Source organism: Trachurus trachurus (assembly GCF_905171665.1).
Source record: "Trachurus trachurus genome assembly, chromosome: 21".
NCBI classification, from domain to species: Eukaryota; Metazoa; Chordata; class Actinopteri; order Carangiformes; family Carangidae; genus Trachurus; species Trachurus trachurus.
In genome coordinates, this window is record NC_139899.1 from 738,905 (window position 1) to 757,413 (window position 18,509).

At 41.0% G+C, this 18,509-nt stretch overlaps 1 protein-coding gene across 3 annotated transcripts in view; it reads left to right on the top strand.

Annotated features, from left to right (window-relative positions):
* The window catches only part of gulp1a (GULP PTB domain containing engulfment adaptor 1a), a 102,852-nt gene that overhangs the window by 67,420 nt on the left and 16,923 nt on the right, over positions 1 to 18,509 (top strand). For all 3 annotated transcript variants that reach the window (XM_083997185.1, XM_083997184.1, XM_083997186.1), the window contains 2 exons: positions 3,308 to 3,388; positions 17,242 to 17,303. In XM_083997185.1, coding sequence (XP_083853311.1) covers positions 3,361 to 3,388; positions 17,242 to 17,303 — 90 coding nt within the window. In that variant the 5' untranslated portion in view covers positions 3,308 to 3,360. The remainder of the gene's footprint in view (positions 1 to 3,307; positions 3,389 to 17,241; positions 17,304 to 18,509) is intronic.

An 18,509-nucleotide genomic window follows, 5' to 3' on the forward strand; every position in this document is an offset into this window, starting at 1 on the left:
TTTTAGTTTAGTTTTTTATTACTTTATTATTTAATTAGCTTTAGTGGGTTTCTGTTTTTCTTTTTTGTCTGATTCAAAAAGTTCAACATAATTGTGTATTGTTTAACAGAATCTCAACAAAGCATCACAGACAGGTGAACAACTGTCCACAGATGACAACTAGACACAATACTGCGACAACAGCAGTACATGAAGTTCAGATACAGGCACAAATATGTAAACAGTCGACACGAGGTGCAAAACATGTTTGTGCCTCTGAAGTGAGACTCAGTCAACCTGAGAGAGCAAACATCAAACTCCAGAGGTTTTGATTCATGTAGAAAAATCAACTGAAAATGAAGTCATCAACCGACTGGACCGGCCCGGACTGGTTAGCGCTGCAGCTCTATGGCTCATCAGTGCAGTTAATTAACAATAAAATACTTGATGTAGTACTTAACATCATTAACACAGGGAAGGTTTTGGACATATAAAATGCACATGTACTGGTTGTACACTGAGAGTCGACAGCTGCTATAAGATGCTGCTCCATCTGGCACAATTCACTTCCACCCAAAACACAAGACATTGTGATTTTAGTTTGTTTTGTAAAAGCACAAGCAGCTTCACTTAAAGGTACAATATGTAAGAAATGTAAAGCAACTGGCCTTAAAATCATCTTAATATGTCACAGAGACTCAGGAATAATGTTCATATAACATACTGAACTCACCAACAACAATAGTACAACCAGAATATTCACATTATTATTATTTTTTATATTTTTTTGCAGACTGCAAATCATGTTTATGTTTTGAATTCTATGGTTGGCATGTGTCGCCACCCAGCGCTCTCTCCCAATCACAGCGTCAGTGGCATTTCAGCCTCCGGGTTGCCAGTTAAGCTTCCACTGAGCTGCAGCTACGGCTGGGAGATAAAATGAAATCGCGGAGAAAAAAAAGAAGATTGTTTATCGGTTATTATGGTCATATTTCCTTGATATAAGCGGCTTGTCTCTCTGGCGTTTGATACTCAGCTTGCTGTTGTGAGCATATAGCCTAGTTAGTTTGAGCAGCTAAAGCTAAAGGGAAGAATTACAAAGTCGCTGTCTGGCAACCTGGAGTCTGGGGTTAGGGGAGGGAAAGCAACACGCTGCTGTGTTTTGAATTTGTCTGCAGCAACAATTTTGGCCACATTCTTACATACCGCTCCTTTAATGAAGCCTCATTTTTTTTTATTTCAGTTAACTTAAAAGTTATTTTTCACATCTAGTTTTGGCTTTTGTTAATGATAAGCCTTTTTGTTGCATCAATATGTAATACCTGAGTAGATCTGACGTTCAATCACATGAATAGAATAATAGAAAACTTTATTATCTGTAAGAAATTAGTCTTTTGCTGACATGTGAAGGAAATCAAGTATACAGTACTCAACACATAACATAATAGATCCAATCAATGTCACTTGGAAAAATACATACACACAAGACACAATAGAAGCTGTGTTAAAGGAGAATGAGCAGCAGATGAGGGCTTAGACAGTCAGCCTTCCACCTCAACACACAGCACTTTATATCTGCTCATTCTCTCGGTCCTTAATGATTCAGATATTTGATGGCAATAGCAACGGTAGTGAATGATTTTCTGTAGATGTTTTTCTTTGCGCACAGAACTCTGTATCTTTGTCCTGATGGCAGTAGCTGGAAGAATTGATGTGGGGGATGATTGTTATCATCCAGGATTTTGTCACTGAGGCGTTGGATCAGTTTGTCACGGTGGTGGGACAGTGGGGTTTGTTTGTAGCTTGTAAACGCACCGCCCAGTTGGACTATTGGGAAAAAAAAGTTTTGTCTTGCTTTTGACACTTTACTGATAATAGAAACAGGGTGTAGCATATCGTTTTGGATCGACTCTAATTATCAGGTCTCCCTGTCCTCAAGTCTCTTTCAGATGTGCCTTCATTTATTTTGGAAATAATTTATGCAGGTTTGTTTCATATCAGATCCAACATTTTTCAACCCATGGAGACCTCTAATCCACGGATGACTTTGTGTGAAACTATGATGATTTGAGACAGACATTCTCTCTTTCAGCTCTGGATCTCACTTATATTTTTTTTGCTACATAGTGTTTTACCATAAAATGAATTACTAAAACAACATAATATAATGTTATTAAAAGTAAAGCCGTTTTTTTTTTATTTTTAGAATTGGACATGTTTGGCTCGTAGGAATGGACAAAACATTTTCTCCCCACTTCTCTAAAAATGTATAATGACTCAGACTTCCCATGATGAATGGAAAATGCCAGAGATGGAAGAATTCAATTCATTTTCTAAATTGCCCCAGCGCAAGTTCATTTGTTTGCAGAGGCAGAGATTGAAATGGCTGTTATGGAGCAGGTCTTGCATATTTTTTTCCCACACTAAAAGAGTAAAGAATATTGATTGTGCAGCGAGCTGACAGCCACCTCGTCCTGGACACTTTGTCCTTGCGGTCCACAAGATTGCTAAGCTCTCGTGGGGGGAATTGATGCAAAGGCCTGAAAGCAGTCAGAAAGCAAAGTGTCACATTTTGGAGACGCTGCGGAGGTGGATATTTACATTTGTATAAGTATATCTCTGCTTTTTTCTGTAACTGTGGATCCACTGTTGTACTGTATGTCAAGGCTACACTGTCTCTACTGCAGCGAGACTCACAAAGAAGGAGAAAAACTCACTACATTAATCCTCACTTTGTCCAGACTTGGTCAGCACAGGCAGAATAATAATAATGTGTGGTGTTGTTGTTTTTTGTGCGAGTCTGTTTTATTGCTTGTCATAAATCTGAAGATGATTAGTAACAACATGCTGGAGTTCAACGTTCGCCTCTGTTGTGGTGACTGAACCTCATGGAAATGGATGAGGCTGTGTGTCATTTAAATGTTGTGTACTGGTGAATTGAACACGGAGCTCTTGGCCAGAAATAATTGCCTCAGTTCATCTGGAAAAATTAGAACATAATGATACTTAAAGAAGATGTTACTGTGAGACAATGATGACTCACCCACCACCCCATGCTGTGAAGCTGTGAGGGCTTCATCAGCAACACTGGAAGGTCAAGAGCAGCTACAGACTCCACCACGGATAATGATTGTGATGTAGCCTAGAGGTAAACAAAAGGCAATTCAGGAGGCATGGGACTTTAATTTGAACACATTCTGACAGCTTAAACATTGCCTCACTCCCTCAAGAAAAAAAACTTTTGACTGTTTTCAGACTCTCTGCCTTTTACAGTGAAATCTTGAGGTCAAAGCCATTTTCATCTCCCTTCTTCCTGCTGCTTTTCCAGGTGGAATATTGGCAGCAACTCAGGAGGGACCTCAGAGACGCACATTTTCCACTATGAACCGCGCCTTCAACAGGAAAAAAGGTGAGCGAAAAAACATGTTTAAAACTTACCACTCTTTCTCAAGTTTGTGGGAATCAGTTCAGCCTAGTTAAAGTACAACAAAGAGGAGCACTGTTACTGGCTACTGGAGTGTTGAGCCATCAGAAGAGATATTTGTGGTTTTGAAGAACAAAAAAAAAACATATTCTCTCAGGCTTCTCTCTGCAGCGCTCATAACAACAAGTTAGCCAACCAATCAGAGGAGAGATTCTGAGCCTATTGGTTTATGGGTTTTTCAGGTGATCCAATAAAAATGTGTCAGATTACAGGTAAAACGCTTAGAGAAAATCTTGTAAGGCTGGATAATGGGCGGAGCTTGAGGCACGGCTGAGGGCGGGGACTGCTTCATTGTGACATCACAAAATGACAGAAATCCTGACAGCTTTATTGTCAAAAGACTTGGAAGACTATATATCTTCATACAATATGGGGCCTTTAATGCTGAACACCCTCAATACATTTAAAGAAAAAATATTTCAGACGTTTCCTGTAATAAAATGATTTTCTGTACATGTCAGTGAATGAGATGAGCTGGTTCCATCTGGATGAAGCCCTTTGTGTCTCTGTTGTCGTTTCATGGTCATCAAGATTAAAAATGAAAAAAAAAAAGAAGAAAGAAACTGGTGAATATCTGAAATGGAGGATCTGGATATTTGTAATGTTTGTTTATGCCCAGCAGTTTGTTTATTTGGCCAGGACTATAAGGACTTTAGATTTGAAAGCTCCTTTTAAAAAAAAAGTATGATGTAATACTCATCATTTTTTATTTGATGAAATAATTTCATGTGGTAGATAAAAATCGCACCACTGACTGTGCAGCATCAAAGGCTGCTTGAGCGACACGGGCTGCAATAAAACCAGCCAAACATAAAATGATTCATCCCACAAAGTTATGAAGGACAACAAACCTGTTAATACAGGCCGTAAAATTAAACGGACAGGAGTCATAACAAAATACACTGTACATCATGCCATGCCTTTGTCCGGCTGCGAGGCAGAACTGGGAGGAGGGGGGGGGGGGGTTGTTGTGCAGCAACGTTACAGAGTCTTGAGCTGACCCTGCCTGAATGCAGAGGACAGGAGACCTGGGGACTGCAGTCTGTAAAACAGTTTGATATGTTTACTACCATCTGGCCCCCTCCCTCTGGTGTGAATCAACAGACCCGGAGAAGCCTCGGACAGTTATGGGGAAAGTGTCCTGGGCCCAGGTGGTGCACTGGGCTTTAATGATATTTGGGTGTTATAATTCACTTTCCCCCCCATTAGGTCCTCTATTTTAGGACCTGAAGATGGTAATCAGGCAGGGCATCCACTCTGCTCCTCACCTGGCACTACAGACTTCCCCCTCTTGATTGGGTCTAATGGAAAATGCAGCACCATCCTTTTATATTTGACTGCATGGGATTCCATTACTCAGCTGATGTATTCGAGAATGCCAGTACGTCAAAAAGTTCCAAAACTTAATATCACTCAATGATATACAGTATACTGTAGGTAATCGATCTGGATTTGGACAAGACAGCATCTGGGTCTGGAACCAAACTGTGATTTCCATATTGACGTATGCTATGTTGTGAGGCTCCTGTCTCAAACTGAGGAGGGGAATAGAAAGGACAACACAGACACAATATAGCTACCATAAAGTCTACTGTTATATTCCACGTGTGTTATATACAATCAGTCCCCTACACAGTCTGAATGAGAACTAAGTCAACAACAGATTGATATTTTAAGTCATGTGTAAAACTCTTCGAAATGTAACTTAATATGCATTTTCCAACATGTTATATCAGGTAAATAAACACATTTTAAACACAAATATATATTTTTAACATTTAAGCAATTTTAACCTCTATTACCTGAAAGTCAAGAGCAGTGGATGACAAATACACTCCATCTGATCTGCAGGACGTAGGGAATTTTAAAGGAGACTTATTATGCCCCCTTTACACAAATTAAAATAGTTCCCAGGTGTCTTAAAGACATGTCTGTGACATGCTTCACTCAAAATACCTCAAGGATCAAACATCACAGCTCTTTTCATCCTCTCTAAACAGCCCTGTTCAGAACGGCTGGTTTCAGTGTCTGTCCCTTTAAATGCAAATGAACCACTGCTTGCCCCGCCCCTTCTACTGTTACCAGGTAGGGGTGGGATTATGAGCCTGACAATTACAGATTTTTTTGTCAATTCTCACATTTTGGGTGCCAGAAGGCAAAACAAACACCCAGATATATGTTAAAGAGCCTTCAAAAAGTGATATTTCCACAATATATAATATGTCTCCTTTAACCAACCCAGCCCAACCTTTTTTATATATATTTGAACCTATATTTTGAATTCATGATACAGTCAGTATTGTAACCATTATAACTATTACGAGGGGATAAAGTGAATTATAACTGAAACAAAGCAGAATCTTCAAGTTGATAACAGGCAGGTGATGAGGAGCTCCAGCAAAAAGCAAAAACAGAAAAGTGTTCTCTCATCAGATGCTCCCACAGAGGCAGAGTTGGACACATTTGGTCCATTTCTTTACAGCTGTAGGGAGCTGCCACAGGTGCACACATCCAACCATCTGCCATACAGTAATAGTATTTCCATTAAGAGAAGGACAGTGGCTTCCTGACCTCCACACATGCACTAATACATCTAAACTCCAACAGATGCCCGACCCTCAGGCTTCACTCTGCATTTAATCCCTGCTACATCTGTTATTGTCAGTCTGAAGCAAATGATGCCAAAAGGTCCCCAACAGGTAGAACATTTTTCCTCTCAGACTGTTTTTTTTTTCTTTTCTTCTTTCTTTTGAGAGCAGGAAGAAGGAGATAAAGTCAGTGTTTCAGGATTTGTCTGTCTGCTTGGTGGACCGTGATATTCCCAGATCACAGTCGCAGAATGTTGATGAATATTTATCCTCAAAAGATTTTAATATTGAGATCCAAAAGAAGGCATTGATGTGAGGTTGAAATTGGTGTTTGAGTGCGCCGATATCTGGGTGATTAGGAAGATGAGAGGATGCACGGTGCGGTGGCTCCTCAGGGTGGCGGGGGCGGTGGGGGTGAGGAGGACTTTGAACCGTGCTGGAATAGATTTAATAGATTTGTTTCTTTGTGTGTAATGCAGTGATTTGATTCCTCTGGCAACGTAACATTTTTTTTTTTTTTTTTTCCGGCTTCTCCCCAAATTTGACTATACAGCTGCTGATGAAAGTGGCATCAGTCGGAAACATCATCTGATGCGCGGCATTTTATTTGCAGCTAACAATCTCCCACAAGAGCTGAACAAAGGTTTATTTGGCAGCGATTTCATAACCGAGTGAATAATTCAGTCTCTGCTGAACTCTCTGCCTCCTGTTAACGAGGATTTTACTTCCTTCCATTTAGACTTTTTTGCTTTTTTGTTTGTTTTGTAAAGCATTTTATTTATTTTTACACACCAAAGTCCAAAGGCGGCGGGACGGCTGCTTGTCTGTTATTGCTCTGTTTGAATAGTCAGCAGCATACCGACATGTGTGTTTAAAAAATGTTCAGCCAGTGCAGTAGCCTACAATTTATCTACCCTTTTTTTTTTTTTTTTTGCACCTCGCCTCTGCTGCTTTTGGCTGAGAGAGTGAAGGCTGGCACTGATGACAGATCTGCTCCACTGATTTACCTCCTCCTTTATCTCTGTGTCTGGCAGTGTTTTCGGGCTTGATCACGTCTGGCAGGTAATGCCAGCAGGGATCTTGATCATTTTTATCTCTTATGTTTATTGCCCTGTGCTCCTGGACGTGACTCTCTCTGAAAAAGTCTGACTCCACAGACCTTTTTGGTGCAGCAGGTCTGAAAACATAACTCAGTAGAATATTATGTGAAAGATGCTCTGAAGTCTGTAACCAGTTAATGGTGGTTTGATACAGAAATCACTCATCAGTTCTTTATTATGTTATATTAACAATTCCGTTTCTAACAGTGCTTTGAATGATAATCTGAGTCTGATGTGATTTTGCCACTAAAATAGTTGAATTACTTATTTAAAAAGTGGCATTTGTGCACAGGATATTTTTCCTGCTAAAGTTCAATAGCTGGACACAAGACATCTCAGACTTTACTGAGATGAGGAAAATAAAATGCTGCAGGGGACAATTTGTCCAGTTTTTCTTTCCACACATCGTTTCATATTAAGCTTCATCTTCAAAGCACTGTGATTCGTGTGATGTCAAATTAAACCAAACTAGTTAAAGCTGTACAGAAAAGAAAATCAAATTTGATTCCATATCATAAAATTAGTGTAACACTCATCTATCAGACAATGTAAGCCAAACCTTGTGCAAAATTCTATTTTCAAGTAAATCCAGGATGAAAGTGTGGTATTTTTTTTCGCATTGGATAATGCAGGTGCACAAATTATGCATCAAGCTGCTCACGATTCATTAGCCACTGATATTGGATCCGTCATCCGTCAATCAAACGTCTGAGACACACACACACACACACACACACACAGCTCGGTCTCGCCCCAAACATTGAATATTCCGCCCGCTTGATAACAACCAATCAAATTTGTTTTCCTTACTCGAAACGGCCATTTCTGTACACCTTTAAAGCCTCAGGGACTGGAAAAGTTTATCGTAGAGCAGTAGACTGACCAGCTCTGTGTCCTGAGACAAAGTACACATCACATATTGTTAGAGTGGATGCCTTGTAGAGGTAGAGATAGCACTGACCTTGGTCGCCGTTGTTAATGTCTGAAAGCCTGCAACCAGGCTGTCCAGATATAGGGCTGAGTGGAAGACAAGACTTTATACACTCGAGCTTACACTTTTCCATATTGATTTAGCTGCAGACGTTGATCGTCTTCCAAACCGGTCGCGATCTCACGGCGCAACATTTTCTTTAGATTCAAATGGTGAGCACAGAGAAACAGTTCCCATTCAGCAGATAGATGTGAAAACAGCCTCCTTACTGGACGTCAAACTCTACATCGCACACATCCATCATTCTGCAGAGTGAAGGCCAAACACCCAGGTGAACTCACAATAAGCAAAACACATTCTTGAGATGCAAGAGACTGGAGTGATACTCAATCATAGATTTAAGGTTTAGTGTAAGGAATAGTCTACTTTTTCTACAGTGCAGACATGTAAAGGTTAGCTTATCCCAGTTACTGTGATGGTTGTTGGTGATAATTCAGTTATAATGCCTTTGTCCTGCTGTTATAAAGAAACTCACAGACCCATTGTGTGTGTTTGGTATTTTAAATAAAGGAATGTAGGTTAGTTTCATTGCAGGTCACTGTAGTGAGCTGCAGAGTGTCTGAGCTGATGGAGTGCAGGAATAAATACATTACAGTTGTGTCATACCCACAGATCGTCCCAGGAGATAAGTGATGTTGTTGCAGAAGAGAAGCTCAGATATATCGATGGAGTCGAGGGCAGTTTGCTGCTTAGCCTCAATGTTCCTGCAGCAGAGGGAACTATAGTGTGTGTAAGATGTACGGGTAACCCTTTACATATAATTCATTCATTAAAGGGTTAGTTCAACATTTTAGAAAATTGGCCCATTGCCATAATCCCTTGTTTGTTACCTTTAATTGTCGGTGCGAGCTGCTCAGAGCTACGCTACGGAGGCTCATGGGATTTCTTGGTTTCCCTCATCAAACTCATCAAATACACAATCCAACAACTCCAAAGCGCTCTGGTGGACAAGTTGTGACCTGCACATTCACCGCGCCATGAGATAATAACAGAACTTTACAAAGTTGTTTTCAAGGTAAATTCTTGCAAAACAGCTGATGTGTGTTCCCATTTGGGGCAGTTTTTCATCAAGCAGTCTCTGCATTTTCCTCGAAAACAACTCTGTCTCGTAACGTTCCGTTATTATCTCATTACAGGATAGTTGAGAAAGGCAGGAAATGGGAGGGAGAGAGGGGGGGATGACATGTCACATGCAGGATAGGGCCACTCAGCGCGGGATTTGAACCGGGGTCGCCTGCAGTGGGGCCTAATAGCCTGAATACATGTTCAATGTCTTTGTAACACTTTCTGGACCAGTAGGTGTCAATTATTAGTTTTTTCATCTGTTCTTGAATTTCTTTCACCCCATGCAAAAAAAATCATTATCACAGTTAGTTCATGATTTAACAAAGGAGGGGGGGGGTTATGTGAACATGTTCACATTTTTGACAAAAAACTATCACTTTGGACCCCTCTATACATAATTACATCAAAATGACCCACAATTATATAAAGTAGACTTAGACTTTTTATTATTATTATTAGACCTATTAGTTAGGCTACTGAAAGGAGCCTGCTTGAGCCTTACACCGCTGACCAGCAGGACAGATTTGTCCTGTGCTTTTCAACACACACAAACTTACGAACTTACGTGTATGGTTTGGCGAGGCGCTTTCCGTGGTTCTGCAGTTTCAGTAGCAACACACACGCTGCACACACGCGTCATCGTCTTATATTCGGGTCAATAACGGAACACTGTCCACACACTGCACGTAGGCACTTCATGCACATGTTTGACATTTTGTTTTTTGTGCGTTTTAGGTTTTACACCGCATTTCCTCCTCTTCTCTTCAGGCATGGCCGGAGGGATAGGTGGCTACTTGTCAAACGGCGTCTAATAGCCGTTGCTAAGCAACCGGACAGCGGAGCACGGCACTAAACAGCTGTTTTCTATTATGGGTAAAAATGACCCCTCGGCGGTTCTAGGTATAAATGTTTTGTTTTTGTTTTTATCCCACAGACTTCAAAATTCACTAGATGATTAATGAACCCATTTTAGGAAAAGTCATGAACTGAGAGAAGTAGAGGTTTTATTTTAACAGAGTTACACATATTTAAAAACACTAGGGGGGTAAAAATGACCCCTTGGCGGTTCTAGTGTTAAGTACTCGCACAGTCATAGTCGCCCGTCTTCATCATCTGTCTCAGCTGATGGAACCAAATCACAGTCTGAGTCTCTGTGGTTCTTTTCTTATACTGAACTTGAACAGTAACTAACTTTGGAAATGGTGTCAGCATCTGATGGAAGTTGACGACACTAAACCAACGCATCAGTGGTTGGATGGAGTAGCCTATTCTGGTATGGTCACATACAAGCATCACAACTAGTGAGGACTAGTCAGACCGATGCGTTCCAAACTGGTGAAGCCCGCTGGATAAGAGACGAAACCACTTCCACAAATACAAGTCCAGTTGCCTTCGATTCAGTTTGTTGCCCAGAGATCACAACTGTGCTACTCACAGTCTGACTGTCTCCTCTGATGATCTGGATCAGTACATTCACAGCCTGTATGGGCTGTGCTAATCGGCCAAATTACACTGCATGTTTTTATTAGAGGCGCTGCACAAGTTGTGGATTTATGTCCAGTAGAGTTAGGGTTGGTCTGGTGGGATGAATTCTGATTGGGAAATATTTGAAAAACTGCCAAAAAAGAGTCAACATCAGTAATGTGGCTGTGGTTCTGCTGTGTACTGTTATCTGTGAACTCCATTGGATCAGAAAAGTAGGATTGGGTGAATATGAACAGTAACTGAATTTCAAACTTAATGTAAGGCACTTATATCAACTTTTCTCCCTCTCTTCCTCTAATTTCTCTTCCCCCTCTCTTGTCTCAGTCGGGTGTCTCGACTTTCAAATTAAAACCCCCTGCAGAGTTGTATAATTGTGGCCTCATGACACACATGCTAATTATATATGGGGAAACAACGAAGTCAAAGAAAGATTGCAATACAGATTGTGGATAATAACTGTGCGTTAACAAGATCATACGAAACAATTATTTGAAAAGATCACCACTCCTAATCTTATAATGCTAGAATCAACCAAGAACATGGATACATACAATTAAATGATCATGTAAAAACGCTGCTCAGATCAAAACCAGTGTAACTGTTACATGAGACATCATTAATGGTTTGCAGTGTAGTCAGAGCACAAAGAACCTGATGGGCTTTTCTTTCTACATGTAATTTATGCATGTCTGATTGCCTTGTGCTGGAAGGACACTGTGATGTGAAAGGAGGGTCAGGAGCTGCATGTACCTTTGCCTGAACGCTCTAATATTGTTTTATAGAACCATTTGAGATTGCTTTTTCCTTTTTTGGCTCTGGATAATTTGAGTTATTACTCCTTTTAAAATGACTGGCAGAGTGGAGAACCGGTTTCACATGAGTTTCCTGGGGCTGGATACAAAAGCAGACTATGCACATACATATACATATACATATATATGCGATTATGTGGTACTCATATAAAATTGCAACATGAGGCATGGCCTGTTTTGCATCTTGCTTTGGTCTCCTTCAGTGTATCAAACTGTATTTGACAGATGGATTTTCGTGGCGGCACGGTTCACAATGCTCTGTCTCCAAAACAGCACAGCCCCCGTCGGGGCCTCGGTGGAAGTGTGGGTTGGGTTGGGTCCTCGCTGCGTGGAGGTTGTCTTCTGCATGATGGAGAACTGTGCATACCCAGCAAATTCATTGTGTGTCATTGATTGAGCGCTGCAGTGAATTAGGCTATTGCCTGCCCACCACGTCTCGTGGCCCCCATAGAAAAATTGTGCACTCACAGAGCAGCACTCAGACTCTCAGAGGCACGGGCTGCACTCAGAGAATGTTAAAGAGGAGCAACTGCAACGCTCAACCATATGATAATGATCATGATAATAGAGATAATGCTTTCACGTAAAGCAGGGCTTGGAGCGCCACATTACATCATAACGCCATATTATGTAATAATGTAATACATTTTCACCTCATTATGTAATAACGCCACATTTTGTAATAATCATCATCATCATCATCGTTTGTTGTCAGACTCAAGATCCATAATTGTACATTCCATAATTCCACATTCTGTAATAAAACTCTTAAAGCAATATGTAATAAACTTTGCCACATTTTGTAATAAGTTGTTATATATTGCATCAGTTATTACAAAATGCTGGTGTTGCACTTTTTTATAAAGAAAATGTAATAATTTGGTGAATTATGTAACAACTTATTACAAAATGTGTCAAAGTTTATTAAATATTGTGTTCAATTTTATTACAAAATGTGGCAGATTACTTCAAAATCTGGCGTTATTACATAATGTGGTGCTACAGGGCTATTGTTATGGTTGTATTAATCAAAAGAAGCAGTAGTATTAATATTCCACCTATCTTAGTGCGATGGAAGTGACACAAAACAGCAGCCATATAAGGAACAGACAGAATATTGGAGTTTCTTTTGGTTTGTATTGTGTAGTGGAGGATACCAACCAACTTTAGAAAACTCATCGACTTGTTTGTGCTGGATGTATATCTCACTGACACGGAGACTGGCTCTCGCCCACCACTGCCTGGTTTCACAGGAGAATGTGAGATAAAGTGAAATACAGCCATTAGCTTGTAGATAAGGAGAGATTGTGATTAAGATCTAATAGATCTAACCATCAATAAATCTACAAGTGGCCACAGAGTGCAGGACGTTCTTTGCTGTGCTGCAATATAGCAGTTTCTCTCCCTGCAGCGTGTGTGACGATACATTACAATTAGGTCTAGGACGCAGACTTTGTGCTATCACATATTTATCTTGTTAATTTAATAGCGAAAGTCCCTGGGGGCTGTATCGCCAGCTCCAGATTCAATTTTTGAAACTCAGTGAAATGTGGAATTCGTACGGACAGCTCAGCTCAGACAGTAACATGTTACATCATTTGTGTAATCTGTGGTTGAGTCGGATCTGAAGCATCACCACCCTAAAGCTTTGTTTCATTAGTGTTGCTTAGGATGGAGAGTTTATTTTTCTACCTGAAGGCGCCCACTGTTTCCTTTGACCCCCACCACCCCCACAAAGCCAAATGATTAACCATTTATATCTGTCTACTCTGGTTAATTAGAGCTGGTATCAGTGAGCTGTGGCTCAGGAACCCGTCTGCAGACTTTGCCAGTAGATCAGGAAGGATCCAGACGAAGGAAATGCAAGATTAAACAACTACTGCTGGAGAATAAAACAGCAGTGGGAAATTTAAATACCCTTTTTTTTAATCTTACTGAGGCTTTGATACTTTCACAGTATTAATATCAAATCTAGATCTGCTTATCATCACACTACACTTGGATGTCTACTTTTGAATGATATAAATTCAGGATTTTTTTCATATAGTATATTAAGAAACATGCATAACATTATAGGTGCTGGGAAACAGTTAAAGGGATAGTTCAACATTTTGGCTAATTGGCCCATTGCCATAATCCCTATAGTTTTAGGAGTAGGTTCGCTACCTTTAATTGTCAGTGCAAGCTATTTTTAGAACGGCTAATTTCTTGGTTTCCCTCATCAAACTCATCAAATACGCAATCCAACAACTCCAAAACGCTCTGGTGGACAAGTTGTGACCTGCACATTCACCACGCTATGAGATAATAACACAACGTTACGAGACAGAGTTGTTTTTGAGGTAAATCCATGCAAAACAGCTGATGCGTGTTGCCTTCAGGGACAGTTTTTCATCAAGCAGTCTCTGCATTTACCTTGAAAACAACTCTGTCTTGTAACATTCCATTATTATCTCATAGTGTGGTGAATGTGCAGATCACAACTTGTCCACCAGAGCGTTTTGGAGTTGTTGTATTGTGTATTTGATGAGTTTGATGAGAGAAACCAAGAAATCCCATTAGCCTCTGTAGCGTAGCTCTGAGCAGCTCACAGCTCCACTCCACAGATCTAAAAATAGTTTGCACCTACAAATAAAGGTAACAAACCTACTGCTATGACTATAGGGACTATGGCAATGGGCCAGTTTGCCAAAATGTTGAACTATCCCTTTAAAAAAAGTAACTTTTGAAAGCTGTGAGGTGACAGCAGAAACACGAAGGCAGCTCTCTCTAATAACAGTATCTGCTGGGGTGTAACATGCATGAAGGACTCGTGACCTTTATGCCTTCACACATCCCAAGTGGGCGAGAACAAGAGCGGAGCAGCGGCGTCGCCCGTCGCCCGTCGCCCCGTCTCTGGAGAAAGTTGATAAGTGCGTGACAGTGAAGCATTGACACTTTTTCAGGCTGTCACCCACTGAATTTCCCCTCAGTCTCCATCCAACACCATGGCGACTCCACCACACACAGCGACCTTCAGACTCACTGATTCATTCAGTTAATCTTCCTTTTACTGGCAACCCGGACAGCACTTGTAACTTTTGCTACTTTTGGTGTCCTCGTCTAGTTTGCCATTTAGAGAAGGAGCAGAACTACACACACACACACACACACACACACACACACACAAACACACACACACCTTCCCTTCCTTTAATCAAAGCGGCGGGTGCTGACGCCTTGAGAAAAAAAAAAAAAAAGTCAGCCCATCCGCCACGTCGCCATGTCAGCCCTCACCACTCTGTCTTGGAATTTACAGTTTCTTAGCCTCCTTAGCTCTACATGAAAGGATGAGATACATCATCCCTCTATCAACTTCCACTCCAGAGACCCACTAGGAAATTGATTGCACTTCGGATGAGACTGTCGCAGGGCGCACGCAGGGATAATCTGGTTGCACAGCTGTACAGAAAACTTAAAAGGACGACAGTTTAAGCGGAGGGAAAAGGCTCGAGTTCAGCGTTCCGTGTCTGAGAAGTGAAACAAACTCACGAGGAAAGCAAACACTGTCTGTCGCTGTGTGTTTGTGGTCGTTCGCGATTCTAGGAAAAAAACACAAATAACAACAGGACTTCCTATGGCTTCCCTAGAAATGAAATTGTGGATTATCAAACACAAGCAATCACATGGGGGCACCAAACTAACACTAATTACAGCAGACTTTCAGAATTCATCAAGCCACTTAACCAACAACATCAATGTAAACAAAGTCATTAGAGACTTATGCAGAGGACACACTGGCGTTGATTTACATCGCTGGCACCCTGCAAAGTCTTGATTAACACAATCAACCAACAGGAATTGAGTAGCCCAAGGTCACAGTCATGCATCTTTTGTCACAAGATTCATTAACGGGGCGATAAGCCATTTATGAATGGGAAATGAAGAAAGAAAAGGATCTTTAATCAATAGATGATTAAGAAATGCTGAAAACGGCACAATGGGACTCTCTGGATCGTGCCAGCCGTGACCTGTAATGATCTCTGAACCGCAGCTCAGTTTGGGATCGGTTTAATCTTCAGAGACTGTTTGCAGGGCGGTTATTTGAGTCAGTCATTAACTGTATTGTGCTGAGGGCTAATGTGTGGACTAGTACTACTTTTTTTCTTTTGGCTTCCCAGAGTGTGTTTTCAAGGACATGGTGTGAATGAGAAATTCTCACTGCACTTTTACATTTTTGTTCAGTAAATTGTCAGTTTAACCCAGTTATGCCAGTAATGGAGAAGCAAATAAACCTTTTTTTTTTTAGGTCCCCTTAAAATATCTTAAAGGGATAGATCAACATTTTGGCAAATTGGCCCATTGCCATAATCCCTATAGTCATAGCAGTAGGTTACTTTATTTGTCGATGCAAGCTATTTTTAGAAGGGCAGAGCAGAGCCGTGAGCTGCTCAGAGCTACGCTACGGAGGCTAATGGGATTTCTTGGTTTCCCTCATCAAACTCATCAAATACACAATCCAACAACTCCAAAACGCTCTTGTGGACAAGTTGTGACCTGCACATTCACCATGCTATGAGATGATAATGGAACATTGCGAGACAGAGTTGTTTTCGAGGTAAATTCATGCAAAACCGCTGATGCGCGTTGTCTTCAGGGTCAGTTTTTCAGCAAGCAGTCTCTGCATTTACCTCGAAAAACAACTCTGTCTCATAACGTTCCGTTATTATCTCATAGTGTGGTGAATGTGCAGGTCACAACTTGTCCACCAGAGTGTTTTGGAGTTGTTGGATTGTGTATTTGATGAGTTTGATGAGGGAAACCAAGAAATCCCATTAGCCTCTGTAGCATAGCTCTGAGCAGCTCGCCGCTCTGCTCTGCCCTTCTAAAAATAGCTTGCATCGACAAATAAAGGTAACCTACTGCTATGACTATAGGGATTATGGCAATGGGCCAATTTGCCCAAATGTTGAACTATCCCTTTAATATATTTCATGTGTCCACATTTAATATTTAGTGGCCACACAGAGTATCCGCCAATCAAATCAAGGTCTGTATTAAAACAAATCCATTAAAAAAACATTTAGCTTGTGTCTGAAGAGATTTCTGTCAACATAATGAGGATGGCAGCATCACACTGAGGCTCTGTGAAAACCTAAAACGCCAGCAAAAAAGGCTCCAGAGCAGCACTTACTAACTCTAGCTTAAGGATAGCACTAATTCAAAAATGGCTGACAGATGTTTGGCTACTTGTCTTTTTGCTTTGTCGTCTATAAAGAGCCAGTGTGCAGGCTCTACTGTGCAGATGTTAGATGTAACTAGCTCAACAACCAGTGCTCCGTGTGCAGAGTTTGTGTTTATGTATAAACTTTCACTGATGTCACAACTTGTAAGGGACTCCAGGTCAGTTTGTTCCCCCAGCCATCACCGTCAAGTGAAGCCATCATGTTTCAGTTACATGCTCACACTTTTTTCTGTAATTATGACACATTCACAACTTTGCAAGGTTGCAGTTCCACTGTATTTGGTCCAGTGCAGTTAAATTGCATCTAAAATGAGCTTTGCATTGAGTTTGAGCAGTTAAAACATATCCCAGAATAAATTTAACCCTTTAACTTTAGAATCTTCCCTAATTCCACACACCTTTTTCTATGACATTAGAGTTGTACATTGTTGTATAAAGGTCATCCTCACTTGTGCATTTGTGTGAGATGGAGCCACTTACATCACTGATTGTTCCTCTGCCGTGTCATTTCAGATAAATCATGGATGCACACCCCGGAAGCACTGGCCAAGCATTACATACCCTACAATGCCAAGGTAAGTGTGACTGTAATTGTAGTGAGGATTGTAACTGTATTGTCATGAAAGGCTCAAAGCCCGGAGGCTATTGTGATGTTAGACAATGTTCAGAGGCTTTTATAGTGAAAGGAACTGTGAGAGTATTGTAAGAAAAAAAAGCAAAGAAAAATTGAATCCCTCTCTTTTTTTATTTCATTTTTGGCTTCCACCACCATTCATTCATTGGCTCTGTTTAGTCAGGCCAGTCCTTTTAGTTCAGGTGTTCCATGATGCATTTCTCCTGAGACAACGAGGCCTTTCATTGAGCTCACTGTGTGTGTGTGGGGCAATGTTCAGCAAATGAGTTTGGCTGCATTTGGATTTGTTGTCACAGGTTGAAGCTGCACAAAGTTTTTTTTTTTTTTTTTCCAAAATAAGTGCATGATGTAGTCATCACCAGCACAGCCCGACTCAAATTGATACACTCAGCCGTGCTGATTTGGATTTTTAATGGAGGCAGATTTCATTTTCTTCCCAGTACACCTTAAGTGTGAACTGTCAGGAAGTTGATTTCCCCTTATCTATCTTCCAGAGCAGCTGTTCTCCCTCTGCACTGCGATGAGGGAGAATCATCGCTGTCAAACTTTAATTTGGAAAAAAGTCTCTCCGTGCTTCAGCCATCTTGTTTGTTTGTTTATTTTTTAATGAGTGTGTCAGCAGATGGGTGGGGGGGTTGTGTAAAGTGATTCATGCTTCAGTTAAAAACCAGCCAAAGCCCCTGATCTTGATGCAAGAATAACTCAGAAATGAAATGTCACACTGGATATTGACTGGAAACACAGACTGTTACAAAACACTCTTTAAAAAGAAAAATCCAAACACATCTTGAAGGAACTGTCTCACTTGGGGAGCGCTTCGCCCGTCAGGCCGGTTTTCTGCTTCATTTCAGCTAAGAGCCTCCCTCCCATGAGGCACAGACTCTTGTCAGCTCACATCCCATGCTGCACCAATGTTATACGACGGACCTGGGGTGAAACTACAATAAAAAATAAAAAAGTACCACATCCATCCCAACAAACCGCTTCCTCCCCCACAGAGGACGCGTCTCGGCAATCGAAGCGTGTTGTGAGTTTCCGTGTCGTCTGCATATTGTCGGCTTTCTGTCTGGCCTAAATTTGCTGAGAGTTCACCGCTTGTCTGCAGGCAGCCAGGCAGCCAAAGTGCTGAGAGAGTGCTCGGCCTCCT